The 14827-nt window shown below is 56.5% G+C and overlaps 4 protein-coding genes across 4 annotated transcripts; 2 read left to right on the top strand and 2 right to left on the bottom strand.

The window, feature by feature from the left end:
• Window positions 1-148: 148 nt before the first annotated feature.
• GGS23DRAFT_590170 (ferric reductase like transmembrane component-domain-containing protein) lies at window positions 149-3196 on the bottom strand. Its single transcript, XM_051517674.1, has one exon. The coding sequence runs from the start codon at window positions 2486-2488 to the stop codon at window positions 542-544; it is 1947 nt and encodes a 648-aa protein (XP_051367211.1). The 5' UTR covers window positions 2489-3196; the 3' UTR covers window positions 149-541.
• Window positions 3197-3256: 60 nt separating this feature from the next.
• On the top strand, window positions 3257-4267 carry GGS23DRAFT_446762 (DUF218 domain-containing protein). The gene has a single exon (XM_051513990.1). The coding sequence runs from the start codon at window positions 3430-3432 to the stop codon at window positions 4120-4122; it is 693 nt and encodes a 230-aa protein (XP_051367210.1). The 5' UTR covers window positions 3257-3429; the 3' UTR covers window positions 4123-4267.
• A 614-nt stretch (window positions 4268-4881) lies between these two features.
• On the bottom strand, window positions 4882-5374 carry GGS23DRAFT_601463 (uncharacterized protein; the record flags this gene model as incomplete). The annotated part of the gene is made up of 2 exons (XM_051519202.1): window positions 4882-5152; window positions 5289-5374. 2 exons carry the CDS (start codon window positions 5372-5374, stop codon window positions 4882-4884), a joined length of 357 nt encoding a protein of 118 aa, XP_051367209.1.
• A 4327-nt stretch (window positions 5375-9701) lies between these two features.
• GGS23DRAFT_446728 (WD40 repeat-like protein) lies at window positions 9702-12615 on the top strand. Its single transcript, XM_051513989.1, has 3 exons — window positions 9702-10386; window positions 10448-11963; window positions 12023-12615. Exons 1-3 carry the CDS (start codon window positions 9931-9933, stop codon window positions 12202-12204), a joined length of 2154 nt encoding a protein of 717 aa, XP_051367208.1. The 5' UTR covers window positions 9702-9930; the 3' UTR covers window positions 12205-12615.
• Window positions 12616-14827: the final 2212 nt, after the last annotated feature.

Here is a 14827-nt window from a genome sequence, read left to right as displayed (position 1 = left end):
ATGTAGCGCAAGATAGCCCCATCGCAAGGTCACACTCCTCGTCCAATTGCTGCATGCGATCTCCTCACCTCGAGGCGGAAGAGAGTAGGGGCGGAACGAAGAGAGGAACACTAGGGCATGTCCTAGAATGGCCCAAGACAGATCTAGGGGATGTTATGCCGGGCTCTAGTAGTTGGAATACAAAATATAGGTAGCTGCACGCGATGCTGAGTCAAGTTGAACCGAGCTGAAGACGCTCACTGCGTAATGACAATGCCATTCTACGCTTTCTCTTTCGTATTCAAATGGGTAGCCCTCCCTATTGTGTGTCCAAGGACTGTCTGTTATTCCCCGTCTCTTGTGGTCTAATGAGACTCCCAACTCCAAGCCGAAGTGTACCGCCAAAATACAAGAACTTCTCCTCCAAAAATCACCAGCACACTATCGTACCAACCTCGTGTCGAGGTTTAATGCCGTAAAATCCATTTGTCGTGCCTCGTAAGCTTCAAGTCGAACGCTAGTCTATCCTCGCTACTATCGCCATCGCCAACGCCAACCCTACTCACCATCCAAACTTCTCCACCAGCAGCCGAATGTCGGCGCCGGTCCTGACCGCCTCGGCGCACGCATTTCTCGCTGTCCTGTTCAGGCTGTCGGGGCCGGAGACCACGAACCCGACGGTGCCCCCCGCGGCGGCCGTCAAGTCGGCGATGTAGCCGGGGATATCCGGCCGGCCGGCCTCGATCGTCGGCCGGGGGACGGTCACATGCACGCCGAGCCTGCGAAGGTCCGCGAGCCTGTCCTCGGGGATCCAGGAGCGCTGCGCGCGCGACTGCAGAACCCACATGAGGTGGACGCGCCTGCGGTGGCTGCGGTGGTTCGCGGCGAGGGCCCACGCCATGGGGAACACGACGGCGATGCCGGACCCGCCGGCGACGAGCACCGCGTTCCCGCACGACCGCAGCATGCTGACGGGGTCCTGCGAGCCGTAGGGCCCGTCGAGCCGGACGGGCACCCGCGCGTGCGCACGCGCGTAAGCCAGCAGGTCCGCCGTGAAGCCGCCTTGCACCCGGACCAGCAGGCTCAGCCAGGCGTGGCTCGGCACGTCCTTGGAGGCCTCCTCGGGCGCGGCCGACGCGATCGTGAACGGGTGGGCCTGCAGCGAGTGGGTGCGGCCGAGCGCGGGCACGGAGACGAACACGTGGTCGGCTGGGCGCCAGCCGTAGCGAATGCTCTGCCGCAGGAGGTCCCAGCACTTACGGGGGTGCGTGTCTGGGATGTCCCAGTCGGCGGAGACCAGCAGGGTGTTGCCGTCCTCGAGGATAGTCAGGTCGGCGGTGAAGCTGGCCGACTTCATCCAGAGCCGCCAGATGGCCCGGTCGGCGAGGAAGATGGTCAGGCAGATGAGGACGAAAGGCCGCGCGGTGAAGAAGTGCAGGTACAGGAAGACCAGCGCCGCGACTTGCAGCACGATGTGCGAGGCCAGGAAAATCTCGTACCATCGCTGGCGGAAGCTGCCCAGCGACGTGAAGTACAGCGTTTCGTATGCTACGAATGCGCCGATTCCCTCTAGGATCAGAGGGTGCGTCATGTAGGAATAGAAATCAGCGGTCTGAAGCCACGCGGGCGAGAAGTGCAGGCGCCAGAACAGCATGCCGACGAAGTGGACAACGGCCTGGAAGCACATCAGCTCGCCGACGCGGCGGTGGTAGATGTTGAGGGCCTCGTAGGAGCAGCCGGTGAGCAGCTTGACGGGCTGGTTCTTGGCGGCGAGGAGGTAGAGCAGCGGGAGGTTGACGGCGAAGAGCAGCCCGATCCTATCGGCGAAGGCGAAGAAGAATCTCGTCTCGAAAGGCACCTGGTAAAATTGGAGGAAGACGTTGAGGCCCAGGAAGGCCAGCACGACGAGCGAGGTCCCATTCGACGGTAGGGCCCGGTTGATGAAGGGGATCGGTCGGGGCTGGTACATCAGCACCGCACTGAGGCGGTTCGCTAAACGGGTGCTGCAGCTCTTTAGAGCCCGCGCACGCCGGCGGGACCCGAGGAGAGGCAACAGCTCGACGTCGGTATCGACAGCTTTGATCGTGCTCTGGGACGATACCGACCCTTCGACGGTGCTGCTGGCAGACGATTCTACCTCGGTTGCCGTCTCCGAGTCGTTAGCAGCCCCTCCACGAGATTCCGAGCTCTCGGCCGAGTCCTGCTCGATTGCCCGGGCTTTGGCTCGCTCCCGCAGCCTCTCCCTGAGGTGCAAGAGGGAGAAAAGCACGAGCACTACGAGTAGGATCATGTTGTAGGTATAGACTACTTCACGGCCGTCGAGGATGTATTGTATCAGTTCTCGCAGGTATTGAAGCCTCTCAGGGTTTAGTGGGAGCTTTTCGAAGTGTTTGTCCGCGTCATCGTCGAAAAACGCGGAGACGTCGCCAGGGTCGGGAAGACGCGACGTCCTGAGGCTCTCCCTGAAGAGCTCCAGGGCCCAATTCCCGCCGATTTTCTCGACGGACATCTTTCCTCGAGGCTGCGCCAGGGAGAAAGAAGGGAAAGACAAAGATGTAATGTGATGTCGGTGAAAAAGGGTATTGATTTCCACACGACAAGGGAGGAGGGGGGAAGGGACGGTTAGAGAGAGCCAGGGGTGACGAGGAAGCCTAGGCAGATAAAAAGATCTTATCAGATTGATAAACGCCCAGGCGTCGCATATTAAATAAATGGGGCTGCTACCGCGATATTGTCGCGGGCTGCTGGGTCAGGCCAGGCCAGGTCCCTCGTCCTCGTCTCCTGACTTGCGACCCGACATCGGGTCATGGGGCGTGGTGCTATGGGCAGCGCGGGGATTGGGAGAGCGAGGGGAGTTGAGCTAGACAAGGTCTCAGGCGTACTTAAGAGAATGCGTCGGTATGTAAACACTTATCTATGCCTGCAGGTAAGACGGGCAAGACGGGCAAGACGACATAGCGGAATACCGTCTACAGTAATGCCAGGGTTTATAAGAGTGGTGGCTGAGAGGAGAGGAGAACACGCCTAGAATAGGCAACCTCCGAGGGGACAAGATTCGACGATAATATCTTACGTAAAAAAACAGACGAAATCAAGCCAGCCTCTGCGCAGTGTATTTACATATGATTGCATATCGTATGGTATATATGGCACGGAGAGCTTGCGCACGTTCATAAATACGAGCATATTGAACGGATATCGTACATACGCGATATGAAGAGAAGTAGCCGTATTTAACTCTGTCTTCGCGAGATGTTGGGGAAAATAAGCCACATGCCAACCGACTCGTACTGCGACCTATGGAGTAATTTTGCAGTACAGTGTTAATACCTAAACACGTAAACTTGCAATTGACAACATAGAGAGACAAGCCCATGACAATCCCCTCTCAAGATGCCGTAACCGACAACGCTCTTCGACGCCTTGGTTTTCTCTCGCTGTCGCAAAGTCATGACTACTTCTGCACACTCTTCGGGGAGCGACCTTCCAGCAACTATTCCCGACATCCCGCGAGACGCGGAAACACTCTACAACTATCACCGCTTACGTATGCCGATAGAAACGGGGGTCGATGCCATCTTCTGCCTGTGTAGTCTTGACACTCGCGTCGCCGAGCGCGCCGCCCAACTGCTCCTTGACGGTTACGGCGACTATCTCATATTCTCCGGCGGCACCGGCAGGCTTACTCGCGGCCGGTTCGACAAGCCGGAGGCCCAAGTCTTTGCCGACATAGCCGTCGGGATGGGCGTTCCCGAGGAGAAACTCATCGTCGAGCCCCTCTCGACAAATACCGGCGAGAACGTCCGGTTCACATATGCGCTGCTGCAGGAGAGGGGGCTGCATTTCCGTTCCCTGCTTCTCGTTCAGAAGCCGTACATGGAGAGGCGCACGTATGCCACCTTTAAGAAGCAGTGGCCGGATTCCGACATACAGTTCTCGGTTACGTCCCCGCAACTAGAGTGGCACGAGTACCCGAATGACGACAATCCCCGGGACTTGGTTATCAATATCGCTGTTGGCGACTTGATCCGCATCCGAGAATATCCGCCGAAGGGTTTCCAGATCCCCCAGGACATCCCCGACGAGGTCTGGGAAGCTGCCCAACGGCTTATCCGGGCCGGCTACAACAGCCATCTCCCTTGAATGGCGTGTGCATCGAAACCCGGAAGAGGCTACATATGATTTATAGCGAACTGCTTTTCCCGGGCCCGTTCTTCCTAGACACAGCCCATTCTGCCATGTGTGTCCCCGTCTCGCTTTGCAGGTAGCGTCGCATCGTGCTGGGCCTAAGATTACACACCCAAGCAAGCCCTGCGAACCCGTTGCGCCTACTTCTCGGGACGCATTCAGAGATAGAGGGTGTCTACCAACCCAAAACCGAAATCAGCCAAGGCGACCCTGGTACTCGGGTCCTGGGTAATCTTTGTCGGGCAATGCTGATGCTACCAGAAGGTTGCTGCCAAGTCTGCGCGCTGACGCGGGGGAGCGCATGTGGGCATGATCGGGGTGAAAATAACCGACGTCGTCCGACGCTGACACGAAGAGCCAGACACCGAGGCGGAAAGAAGAATCGAGATTGTGTGAAAAAGTACTGCAGGGACAGTATCGACGAAAAACACGTTCGGAATAAGACAGAAAATGTTGCCAGCCCCTATACTAAGCCGTCGCTGTTCCAGGGGCACTGGTATATGTGTCTACTAGGTACTATGATACTAATATAATGTACTCGAAGCCGGACTCGCGTCACGGTCACAACAACCCCTCTAATATACGCCTCCCACCGCCCAATCCATCTCTCCTTCCAACTTCATTCACCAGACTCTCCACGTATATGGCGAAGAGGACAGGTTAACCGCCCTATACCGTGGCGATGATGTTGGTGACGAGGACCTCGATATCGGTCTAGCCGTCGGGGAACTCGGAGAAGGCGGTGGCATTCCAGTCGGCGCCGCTGTCGTCGCCCCAGATGTGCGAGAAGAAGACTTTGCGGAGATTAGGCGCCGACGCCTCGCGCCATATCGCCCACACGGTCGAGCTCGGTTGCTCCTCGCCGTCCGGGGAAGCAGCGCGCCCACGCGGGAATGGACACGTCCGGGTCGCAGCGGGCCCGAAAGGGCAGCGCCGTCGCGTGGTGGCCCTTGTTGGCGGTGGCTCCGGAGTTGCAGCAAGCGTCCTGCGATTCGGAACTCGTTCGCCCTTTCTCTCGCTCCTTTCGGGAGCCGCTAGAAGGGGATCCGGCGCGTATGTGGGTCGAGAGGGGTTCAGCACTTACCGCGCCGCAGCTGTCTAGAAAGACGGACGCGGGCTACTCGGCGACAGCCCCACGGGCGTCGACGCCGTTGTTAGCGGTGGTGGTGGTGAGAGCTGAGACGACGGTGATGATTGAGACGAACATGGTGACTGGATGTCGTCGAAGGGCTTGACGATCCTGTTGACACGGCTGAGACTGGAGGCTGGGGTCTGTCGATGGTAGAAGGGGTGGGAGAGGAGGCTGCGTTGCTGGCAGCGAACCAAGGTAATTCGGAAAGACGACGGATTATCGACAGCGCTTATATACGGCTGTGAGGGCATCTCGGTGAGTTTTAGGTGCCGCATGTTGGTCGCGAAGCCTACCGTCTCTCTACTTATTGTACGTCCAAATTGCGGTATCGAAAGTCGGCCCTCGTATTCTGTTTACACGAGCGCCCTGCGTAGTATGTCGTCGCTGGAATCGGACCCCGCTACCAGCATATTTATTCCCAGAATAAGGCAGTATCTAATGGCATTTCCAGATGCGAAGTCTGGCAAAGCTGCCACTGGCCAACATACCCGGCAGCCCCAGAGTGAGCCCCTGGTTACGGGTAGCTGCCAGGATCCCGGGACGCTCCGCAGATCTGTATTATTAAGATAGGGGGTCGCAAGACCTGTGCCACGAACGCACGCACGGGAACGGTGCAGAACATTCAAGGGCGGGTAGTTTTTCTAGGATTAACTTCCGTGCCTAATTTAGAGTGTTCCGAGCCGTGGTTAGAAAGCATCGATATTATTTTCGCCGAGCAGGAGGAAGACACCGCGCACAGCGTTGAGACCAGCCACCGGCTGCATTTCTCTCTTACCGCTACGCAATTTCTTCTGTGTAATCCCGCCTGCTGGGATGCTATGTTAGCGTAGCACGGTGACCTCTGGGTTCGTGATCTCTGCGGACCGTTTCGGCGTGCTCCCTAGCTGCAAACTACTTGCCTACGTCCCTTGTCGCGTAAAACGTGGACGCCTGCATTCTACGACCTGCGGTGTATGTGGACGTCTGCGTTCTAAGGCTTCGCCCCAAGAAGAGGGAGCACACAGCCAAGGAGACGATGGTTCTTCAACGTCTCCCTAGGAATATCACCCCAGAGCTAGGATTACCATGGAGGGTATATAGCGGCAACCAACAAACCATCTGCTAGCATTTAATCTGTAGGAGGATAAAGCACTTGAAAGGTTCACTTCTGGTACTCTTAACGTAGCCACATGTTTTGGATGCCTATATAGCGTAGTCGAGTATTAATTCTTTCTCTGTCCGCTACGGATTAAGTGCCGGCAGATGGTCTGTTGGTTATCGCTACCGGGATGTTTTAAAAATAGCGAGGCGATTCCCACGGGTGGAAGTGGTGGGTAGCACCACGCCTACGGTATGTATTATATAAGGGGCCTTCCACTACCGACAAAGAGGAGTGCGAGAAGACGCCCCGGAAGAGGCTAACAACGTCTGTCGTCAAACAGCCATCCCCTTTTAGTGAAGGGGATATGAATAGAGCTTGCTATGCAGGTTAGAGATCTTGGGGATATGATCCTCCGCTTTCTTCTGTAGAGCCAGGTTCACCGTTTCGATGGTAATTTGCGGTGCTGTGCTGGGCTGGTCGTGAACTTCTTTTCCTTGAGCAAGAGATGCGGGTTGGTGACGGTGCTTGAGACTGACAGCTGACAATATTAATAAGATAGTTGAATCTTCAGTTTGAAGCCTCCGCCTGCCACTTCTGATACACCATTAATCTAATGCGACGCATACACATCAATCTCGCCAAGCTGTGTCTAGAGGAGTGTTGCGCAGAGGGCTCGTTAACCCTGCCCCACCAAATGGGGAATTGCAAATGTCTACATTTTCCTGTTTTTCCAGTCCCGCAGATTGCCGATTGAGTCTTGCTGCCAATGGAGATGGGTATAATTTACGTAGGAACTACCGGCGTCTTTGCGGCCTCAAACATGGCTGGCGGCCTACATCGGTCTTATCGGCTCAGTTGATAGGCTCCGGCCGGTCACCTTTGTCAGTGCTAGACTGGAAAGATGGCTTCACTCGATAGTCATCTGACAGCCGCCGAGCTTTACGCTAGCTTCTTAGGAGCTCATTTCTCCAGTAGAATGCAGAAATTCCCACCGAGCCGGAAAAATACGGCGATGCGAGAGCCTTCACCCCAGAAGCGCAATGTTGTTGCTCAGGCAGAAGGAAACGGGCATATTCACGCATTGCCCAGCCTCGGATAATGCCAGATAAGACGTGGTCGACCCTCGCGTCGTACCCGGCAGATAAGATAGCTGTATGTAGTCATCCAGGCGCGATATATCGACATGTGGCGCCGCCACATGGTCGATCTCAGGGGGCGGATGTAGGTCGCACATCGATATCGTACATACATATGTACACATGCACTGATCTTCAGACAGGCAGGGAGAGAAAGTGTAGTGGGATACCTTAGGTGCTGTTGGCTGGACGTGATTTAGGGGAACGCATTGCACGGTAAGACGAGAGATAAAGCATCTGGGGTATGCAGGCGTGGATGCAGCGGTTTCCGGTTCATCGTAGTTTGTTCTCCGCCTCTTCCGGACTTGTCTTCTCAATCGCGGGTCTTCGTGGACGAGTTGTGCAGGGGGGGTGCGCTTGACGCGAACGACGACAATTGTCGATGAAATGGCGAGATCAATATTTCGGGGGGTTCCTGTGCAGCTTGGCAGGGATTGCAGGCAAGTCAGATCCAAGCCACAGGGGTTCCATTCCATGCCGGCTGTCGGGGTCCGCGGCGGCGGCGACGTCCAGGCAGGGTACCCTTCGGGATACCTTGGTACTTGACCGAGATGGACCCGTTACCTAATGGTATTTCACTATGACATATCTCAACAACAACAGCTAGTCGCCATTGGGAGGAGAGATGCATGCCGCAATATGTGCAATATATACGGCATGCCTACACCCTGTCCGTCGTGTGAATGGACGGACGCAATGGGAAGAGCCGTCTGGACGTGGCTCCAGGCGCAAGGAAACGCCGCCGAGTACCGAAGGAAAAAAAAATAAAAATAAAAATAAAACCGTCAGTCGGCTGCTGAAAGGGATAAAGAGAGGTGCGGCAAGGATACAGGCAAAGCAGGCGAGCACAGGATCAGGGATGGGCAACGAGGAGAGGACCGAGGGATCCCGTGCCAACTCGTCCCACCAGACGTGGCTCCTACGTAGGACAGACGCAGCGACGTATACCAGTCGACCAAGTTATAATGCAGACGGCACAGATGGAAAATATTCGCTGCCACCGGACGGGGAGGAGGCGGCGGGGTCAGGGATAATATTTATGAGTTAAGAGGTCATCAACCGGCCGGAGCACGGCGTCTGTCTGACGAACTCGTCATTTTTTTTATAAAGGTGCATTACCCCAGACCCACCACACTAGTCCTGTTGCAGTCCAGGGTGGTGTCGTGGCCGATAGCCGCAGTGGGGCCCGGCACTTCGGGTGGTTATCGGTGCAGGAATGTCGCCATTCGGGCCCCAAAGCACCAAACAGTCGAAGGTGAGACGGACCTGGGACGAACAAACCTGAGCGAACCTGCGCGGGAACGCAGTCGGGGGCGCCGCCCCAGCACCCTGACAGCGGCCAACCTGGCTCGCTGCGAACCAACGACGGACCTACACCAAGCAGACGAGCAAGCGAGGACGAGGCGAGGGTGGTAGGGAGGAGGGCGGGTTTAAGTATCCAACGGAGTCGGAGGGGGGGGTCAAGCAGGGAGAGGGCACGAATGGGCAGCTTAAATTGCTACCCACTGTACCTAACTACCTAACCCATCCGGTGCTGGGGCCCTCCTACTAAAAAAAGGAAAATGGGACGGGCGAGCCGGAAAAGGACAGAGACGAGGACCAGCTCGAGTTTGACCGCCTTGGAGCGAAGGGAGGGCAGCAGATTCGAGCAAATCAACCCGTCGACTCGACATTGCGCATCCGCCGCCGACCCGCCGCCGTCAACCGCCAACCGCCAACCCGCCAGCTCGCCTAAGTCGCCATCGTGCCAACCACAAAGCCCAAGAACCCAAGCCGCAGGGAGAGCCTAGCCTAGGCCGATTTCGCCATTTGCTCGACACCCCGTGCAATTGCTGCTGCCACGGCCGGCCCCTAGCCAACATACACTCGGGTACGTCTACGGCCGGACTCTCTACCCGTCCTCTTCCACCCCCTGCCCTCCTCCCCCCCCTACATTCAGCCATACATACACCCATACCAGACCATCGCGTCCGTCCACTTGTTCCCTCCGCACACCCCCCTTATCCCTTCGACAGGCAGGCAGGAGGCCAACGTATACCTACCTCGCTCACCGTCTCTCCAACCGTCGCCCGCCTTCTCTCTTCCCTCCCTCTCACACAATTCTGGCGCGATCTGATTTGGCTGACTGGGGCTAGAGGCGTGCGTTCTGTATGCCATCCTGCTTGGCCTGGCCTGACTGCTGCGAGTACCCGGCGGCCTGCGGAACGTCGCCGCGAGAGGACACGGCACGGGCGCACATCTGTTTGGCCAGCATCAGCGAGCACGCCATCTCACCGTGTTTCACCGACGCCCTCATCATACTCTCTCGGATGGTGCAATCCCAATAATCTGCTCCCGGGCTAAGTCCTGCGTAGCCCTCCGACCTAGGTCCATTCCTGCCGCCCGATCTCTCCTAACCTACTCTCGCTACCGTCATGGAAGAATTTCCGTCTATGCCGATGCCTGCTAGCCACGAGCCGACTTCGAGACGCGATGTTCACCAGCATCTTCCCAGCGACTCGACGGTGATGAACTTCAACAACCACGTATCCCCCACCAACAGCACCCGTACCCAGAGACAGTCGTTCTCCCTGCCCGACCAAGACCCCAACCCGAAACCGTCGAGAGACAGCTGCGATAGGCGGCGGCCCGAAGACGCCGAGGACGCATCCCGTTTGCCCAACGTATCCCAGCACCTCATGGGTCAGGCCGTCACTCCCTTCCTCCGCGAACACATACCGGGGCTGTACGCCCCGATAGGCAAACCGGATCTGCCATCGATGGCTAGCCTCAAGATAAAGGACCCGAACAGCAAGTATTGCTATCGACACCGGCCGGATTCGAAATGCCGCAGGGCGGCGGACGAGACCAAGATGGGCATCATCCAAAGTGTATGTTTCTTTATGGCGGCGGCTAGGTGTGCCCGGACGGCTGGTGTTAACTGATGTGTAGGAATTGGAAATGCTGCCCGCTGCTGACCAGCAAGCGATTACGAGCGTGTGGTCTCTATTCTCCGCGGCCCCGGCTAAACATCGCGAGCTGATGTTGCAGGGTATCATCACCCAGTGCTGCTTCCCCCAACTTTCCACCGTGTCCCGGGAGGTGCACGAGCAACTCAAGATAGACTTCCTGACCGCGTTGCCGACCGAACTGTCCCTGAAGATCCTGTGCTATCTCGACTGCTCGTCTCTGTGCAAGGCTGCGCAGGTCAGCAGACGATGGAACACCCTGTCGGGTGATGATATCGTTTGGCACCGGATGTGCGAGCAGCATATCGGGCGCAAGTGCGAGAAGTGCCAATGGGGACTACCGAAGCTAGAGAGAAAAAGATTGAAGGAGTGGAAGATTGAGCATCTAGCAGACCTACAGGTCGTCCATAGAGGGCCATCCGTCGCCGCCAACCACAGCTCGCCTGCCATTGGATTGGGCAAGCGCAGCGCCTCCGCTCTCGAGGACGCAGGTGGTGACTCAGCCAAGCGCCAATGCGTCAATGGTGTTAGCGATTCGAGCCAGACGTCTACGGGTACGCAAAGGTGTAGGCCGTGGAAGGATTTGTACCGAGAAAGGTTCCGGGTCGGGTCCAACTGGCGTTACGGTCGGTGTACTATTAAGACATTCGCCGGCCAGCACACGAATGGCATCACGGCCTTGCAATTCGACGACAACATCCTCGCTACGGGCTCCTACGATTCGACGATCAAGCTGTGGGATATTGAGAAGGGCGAGGTTATACGCACTCTACACGGCCATACAATGGGGATTCGGGCCCTCCAGTTCGACGATCGGATGCTCGTCTCCGCTAGTTTGGACGGGACGGTCAAGATTTGGAACTGGCGGACCGGCGCCTGCATCAACACCCTTAATCACCAAGACGGTGTCATTACCGTGCATATGGACGGGGGCCTTCTAGCATCCGGATCCATGGACAAATCAATCAAGATCTTCAACTTCAAGACACAGCAGTCCTATAGTCTGCGCGGCCATACCGACATGGTGAACCAGGTTCGTATTGATTCGGCGTCGCGCACGCTCCTCTCCGCCTCGGACGATTGCACAGTGAAACTTTGGGACCTCGACACCAAAGTCTGTATCAAGACGTTCGAGGGCCACGTCGGACAAGTTCAGCAGGTCCTGCCACTCCCGGACGACTACGAATTTGAGGAAGAGACCACGACACGCGAGAGCGACACCACGTCCGTCAGCGGCACGCCTCCGGGCGGCTGTTCGTCGTCGAGTTCGTCAACCCCTGCGGACGAGGAGCGGGCCGCGTACGGACCGCTCTTCCAATACGACACCGAACGGCCACTACCCCCGCGATATATGCTCACGGGGTCTCTAGACAACACGATGAGACTCTGGGACACGGCGACGGGGAAGTGCCCGCGAACCTTTTTCGGGCACGTCGAAGGCATATGGGGCCTTGCGGCTGATTCGTTGCGATACGTTACTAGTGCTAACGACGCTACAGGTAAATACCTTTAGACCGTAATATCGTGGCTCAGAAGCAGTGGCTAACCGTCTTTGTAGTCAAGGTCTGGGATTCCCGCACCGGGAAATGCGAGCGGACATTTACCGGCCATTCTGGCCCGGTGACTTGCGTCGGCCTCAGCGACAGCCGTATGGCGAGTGGAAGTGAGGACGGGGAGGTACGGCTGTACAGCTTCGAGGGCGAGCCCTCGGAGGTTGAGGAGTTCGGAACCCCCGCCTGAGCACTGCGAGCGGAGCAGCAACAGCCGATCGGCTCCGAGAGAACGTCGCTATTTATCGGTTACTACTGCACCACGGATTTGCTTTACAGGGAGTGGGATAGGGGACGAGCGGGAGCGAGAGGCGTTCGGCTATACCAGCACCGAGAACCGGTCATAGGGATGAGAAAAATGGGTTGGGCTTATAGGGTTTTTAATTTCACACAAACGGAAGTCTACGGGATCGGGGAGGTGCGCGGCGTATTAGGGCACTGCTCAGGGAAAGAAAGAAACAACCTAAGCGCACTGGCGGGAATTGAGGGCGTCGTGGTGTCGGGTTCCGCGAAGAGGAGATGTCCGTCAGTATTTTTAGGATATGGCATCCTATATTCAACATTGACCGGGAGGCTAGGAGAGGGTGCGTTGATTAACGAACGATCTGCCTGTTTCTTTATACGTCACGGCTTACTTATTACCGCGACCTCTAATTTCTTCTAGGCGAAGTGAATATTTATATGCGTATATATTGCTTTCTGTGTGGTGTGTGGTGTGTGGTGAGCAAGACCGGCCGGCAAGCTTATTGCATGTGAAGGTGGTTCCAGATCGATGAGCAGGGGTAGGGAGATCTTGAGTCGTGTATATCCCGCGGCTATGGAGGCTTCAAAACAACCTCCCCACGAGTTGTGCCTGGGCTGTCGAGCATTACCCTAGACAGTCCGGGACAGGGGACTCGTGTGAGAACAGGTTGTGTTTCCGAACCTCGGCAGAAGGGACAGCTGATATGACGACAGACGCGCCCAAGAACGTGTAGGTATGTACCTTAACTCGCAGCTACGAGGCTGGAGTTAGGGAGGCATGTAAGTAGGCATAGAGAAGTTGTCGAGCGAGGGCACCCGGTAATATCCGATAGGCGTCGCGGGATTTGCCTCGCGGGGCAAAGGGAAGGGGAAAGGGGGGTGTATGTAAGTTGTGGGCGAATCGACCAGAGGTTTTTCTCTGGCTAGACTGGCTGCCAAGCAGAGGCTCCCCCAGTCCCTCCTCTCGCCCCCCTCCCCGCCCCAGCTTACCTGGCTCGGGCTGCCCCCCCCCGCAAAATCACAAGCTCGGCTGTCCTTCGGTAAAGACAGGTTAAACGGGCTGGTCTCGACGTCACCCGGAGCAAATCACAGACCGGACGGGGGCTATCGATAGGTGAGGCGCCCAGGAGACACGCGACAAGGGATGTCGCCTTTGATGGGATGGTAGAAATTGCGGGTACCTTGTCTGAAAGAGTACGTGCCTCCCAGAGGGAAGAAAGAAGAGGGCTATCCAGAGATGGGATGTTTCTTCAGCCTACATAATGAGCGAGTCTAAAGAGGGACGTCCAAGGTAGGTAGTTGGTGCGCTATGTAGGGAATAACAGGAATAGTATAGAATGAGAATAATACCTATAGAATGGAATTGGGTACAGCATAGCTGAGATTAGGTACCGCCGCGTTCCTCCTACGTACCTAGTTAGGTAGATAATGCAAGATGCCCGCCGCCTACTGGTGAGCTGCTCTCCCCTCGTCCCGCCGGAGGGGGCCAAGCGCACATGAGGCGCACCACGCGACCGAAGCTCCGGTCTGCCGAAGGAGGGCTGCTCCGGCGGACCGCCCGCCACCAGCACCAGCAGAAAGGGGAATGGTTCGCATGTCTTAGGCATATACTTGATCTACCTGCAGCTGGTAGGTAGGTACATCTCTTTTTTCCCTTCTTCCCTTTTTTTTCTCTCCCCTTAGGTAGGCCAAGAGCCGGGCTGGGCTTAGAAGGCTCTTTCACCGTTGTAACTCGACGCCGATCTAACGGGCCAACCCCACCACAGCTATTCGGCTTGTAGGTTACTTGGGAAATGGATCTCTTCCTCCACCCAAGACGTAGGTAGGTAAGTACTTTTCTACGGTACTCTCTAGGTAGGTATGTGCTGGTAAAGATGGGTACATCATCTCGCGATGATCTTCCTCAGTACGCGCCTACGTTACGTAGGTAGGTACTTTGTGTAGGGGAATCTGAGGTACCTTTCGGCCTCCCTCTCTCTCCCTCTATTGTCTCTAGCGGTGGCGGTACCTGCCTACCTACATACCTTGCGTAGGTAGATAGGTCTAGAACGAAGAGCACAAGATGGCCCCTTAACCGCGGAACAACGGCCCTCTGAGTCACTCCCTGTCCCTCTTCCTTTGCCATTCCCCTTCCAACAGGGTGGGTTCGCAGGCTCGCTGCGTCCCCGGCCACTACACATGCTAGAGTGCTGATAACTCGGCAATCTTCGCACATGGGGGCCCCTAGAACCGGACTGGCCCGAGTGTCGGCGGTATTATTTATATAGATGTTCGCGTATGCCCAGCCTGGAATTGCCCATAGACCTGGACCGTCATATGGGATTTGGTTGCTGATTCCCCCCCTCCCGATCCTTTCTCTCCTTCTCGTGATCTGGATACCCTCGTCTGACCAGCCTTGTCCGCTGTGATACCTCTGCCCTACCTCGCGCACAAGCATATACATCTATACACAAACACCCACAGACACAGACACGCCCACACTCATATATACATACATAACTAATATATACACACCTATCTGGTACCTGCCTGGGGCACTGATATAGATATACATCTGCCGGCGTAAATCT

Source organism: Durotheca rogersii (assembly GCF_024521655.1).
Source record: "Durotheca rogersii strain YMJ 92031201 chromosome Unknown GGS23scaffold_56, whole genome shotgun sequence".
Classification (NCBI taxonomy): Eukaryota; Fungi; Ascomycota; class Sordariomycetes; order Xylariales; family Xylariaceae; genus Durotheca; species Durotheca rogersii.
This window is presented reverse-complemented; position numbering and strand designations above follow the sequence as displayed.

Excerpts from the sequence above, each read along its gene's own strand:
- GGS23DRAFT_590170 (XM_051517674.1), bottom strand. The coding sequence starts at position 2,488 with ATGTCCGTCGAGAAAATCGGCGGGAATTGGGCCCTGGAGCTCTTCAGG.
- GGS23DRAFT_446762 (XM_051513990.1), top strand. The coding sequence starts at position 3,430 with ATGACTACTTCTGCACACTCTTCGGGGAGCGACCTTCCAGCAACTATT.
- GGS23DRAFT_446728 (XM_051513989.1), top strand. The coding sequence starts at position 9,931 with ATGGAAGAATTTCCGTCTATGCCGATGCCTGCTAGCCACGAGCCGACT. Across the intron at positions 10,387-10,447 it reads AGATGGGCATCATCCAAAGT|GAATTGGAAATGCTGCCCGC; the intron begins GTATGTTTCTTT and ends ACTGATGTGTAG. Across the intron at positions 11,964-12,022 it reads TAGTGCTAACGACGCTACAG|TCAAGGTCTGGGATTCCCGC; the intron begins GTAAATACCTTT and ends CCGTCTTTGTAG.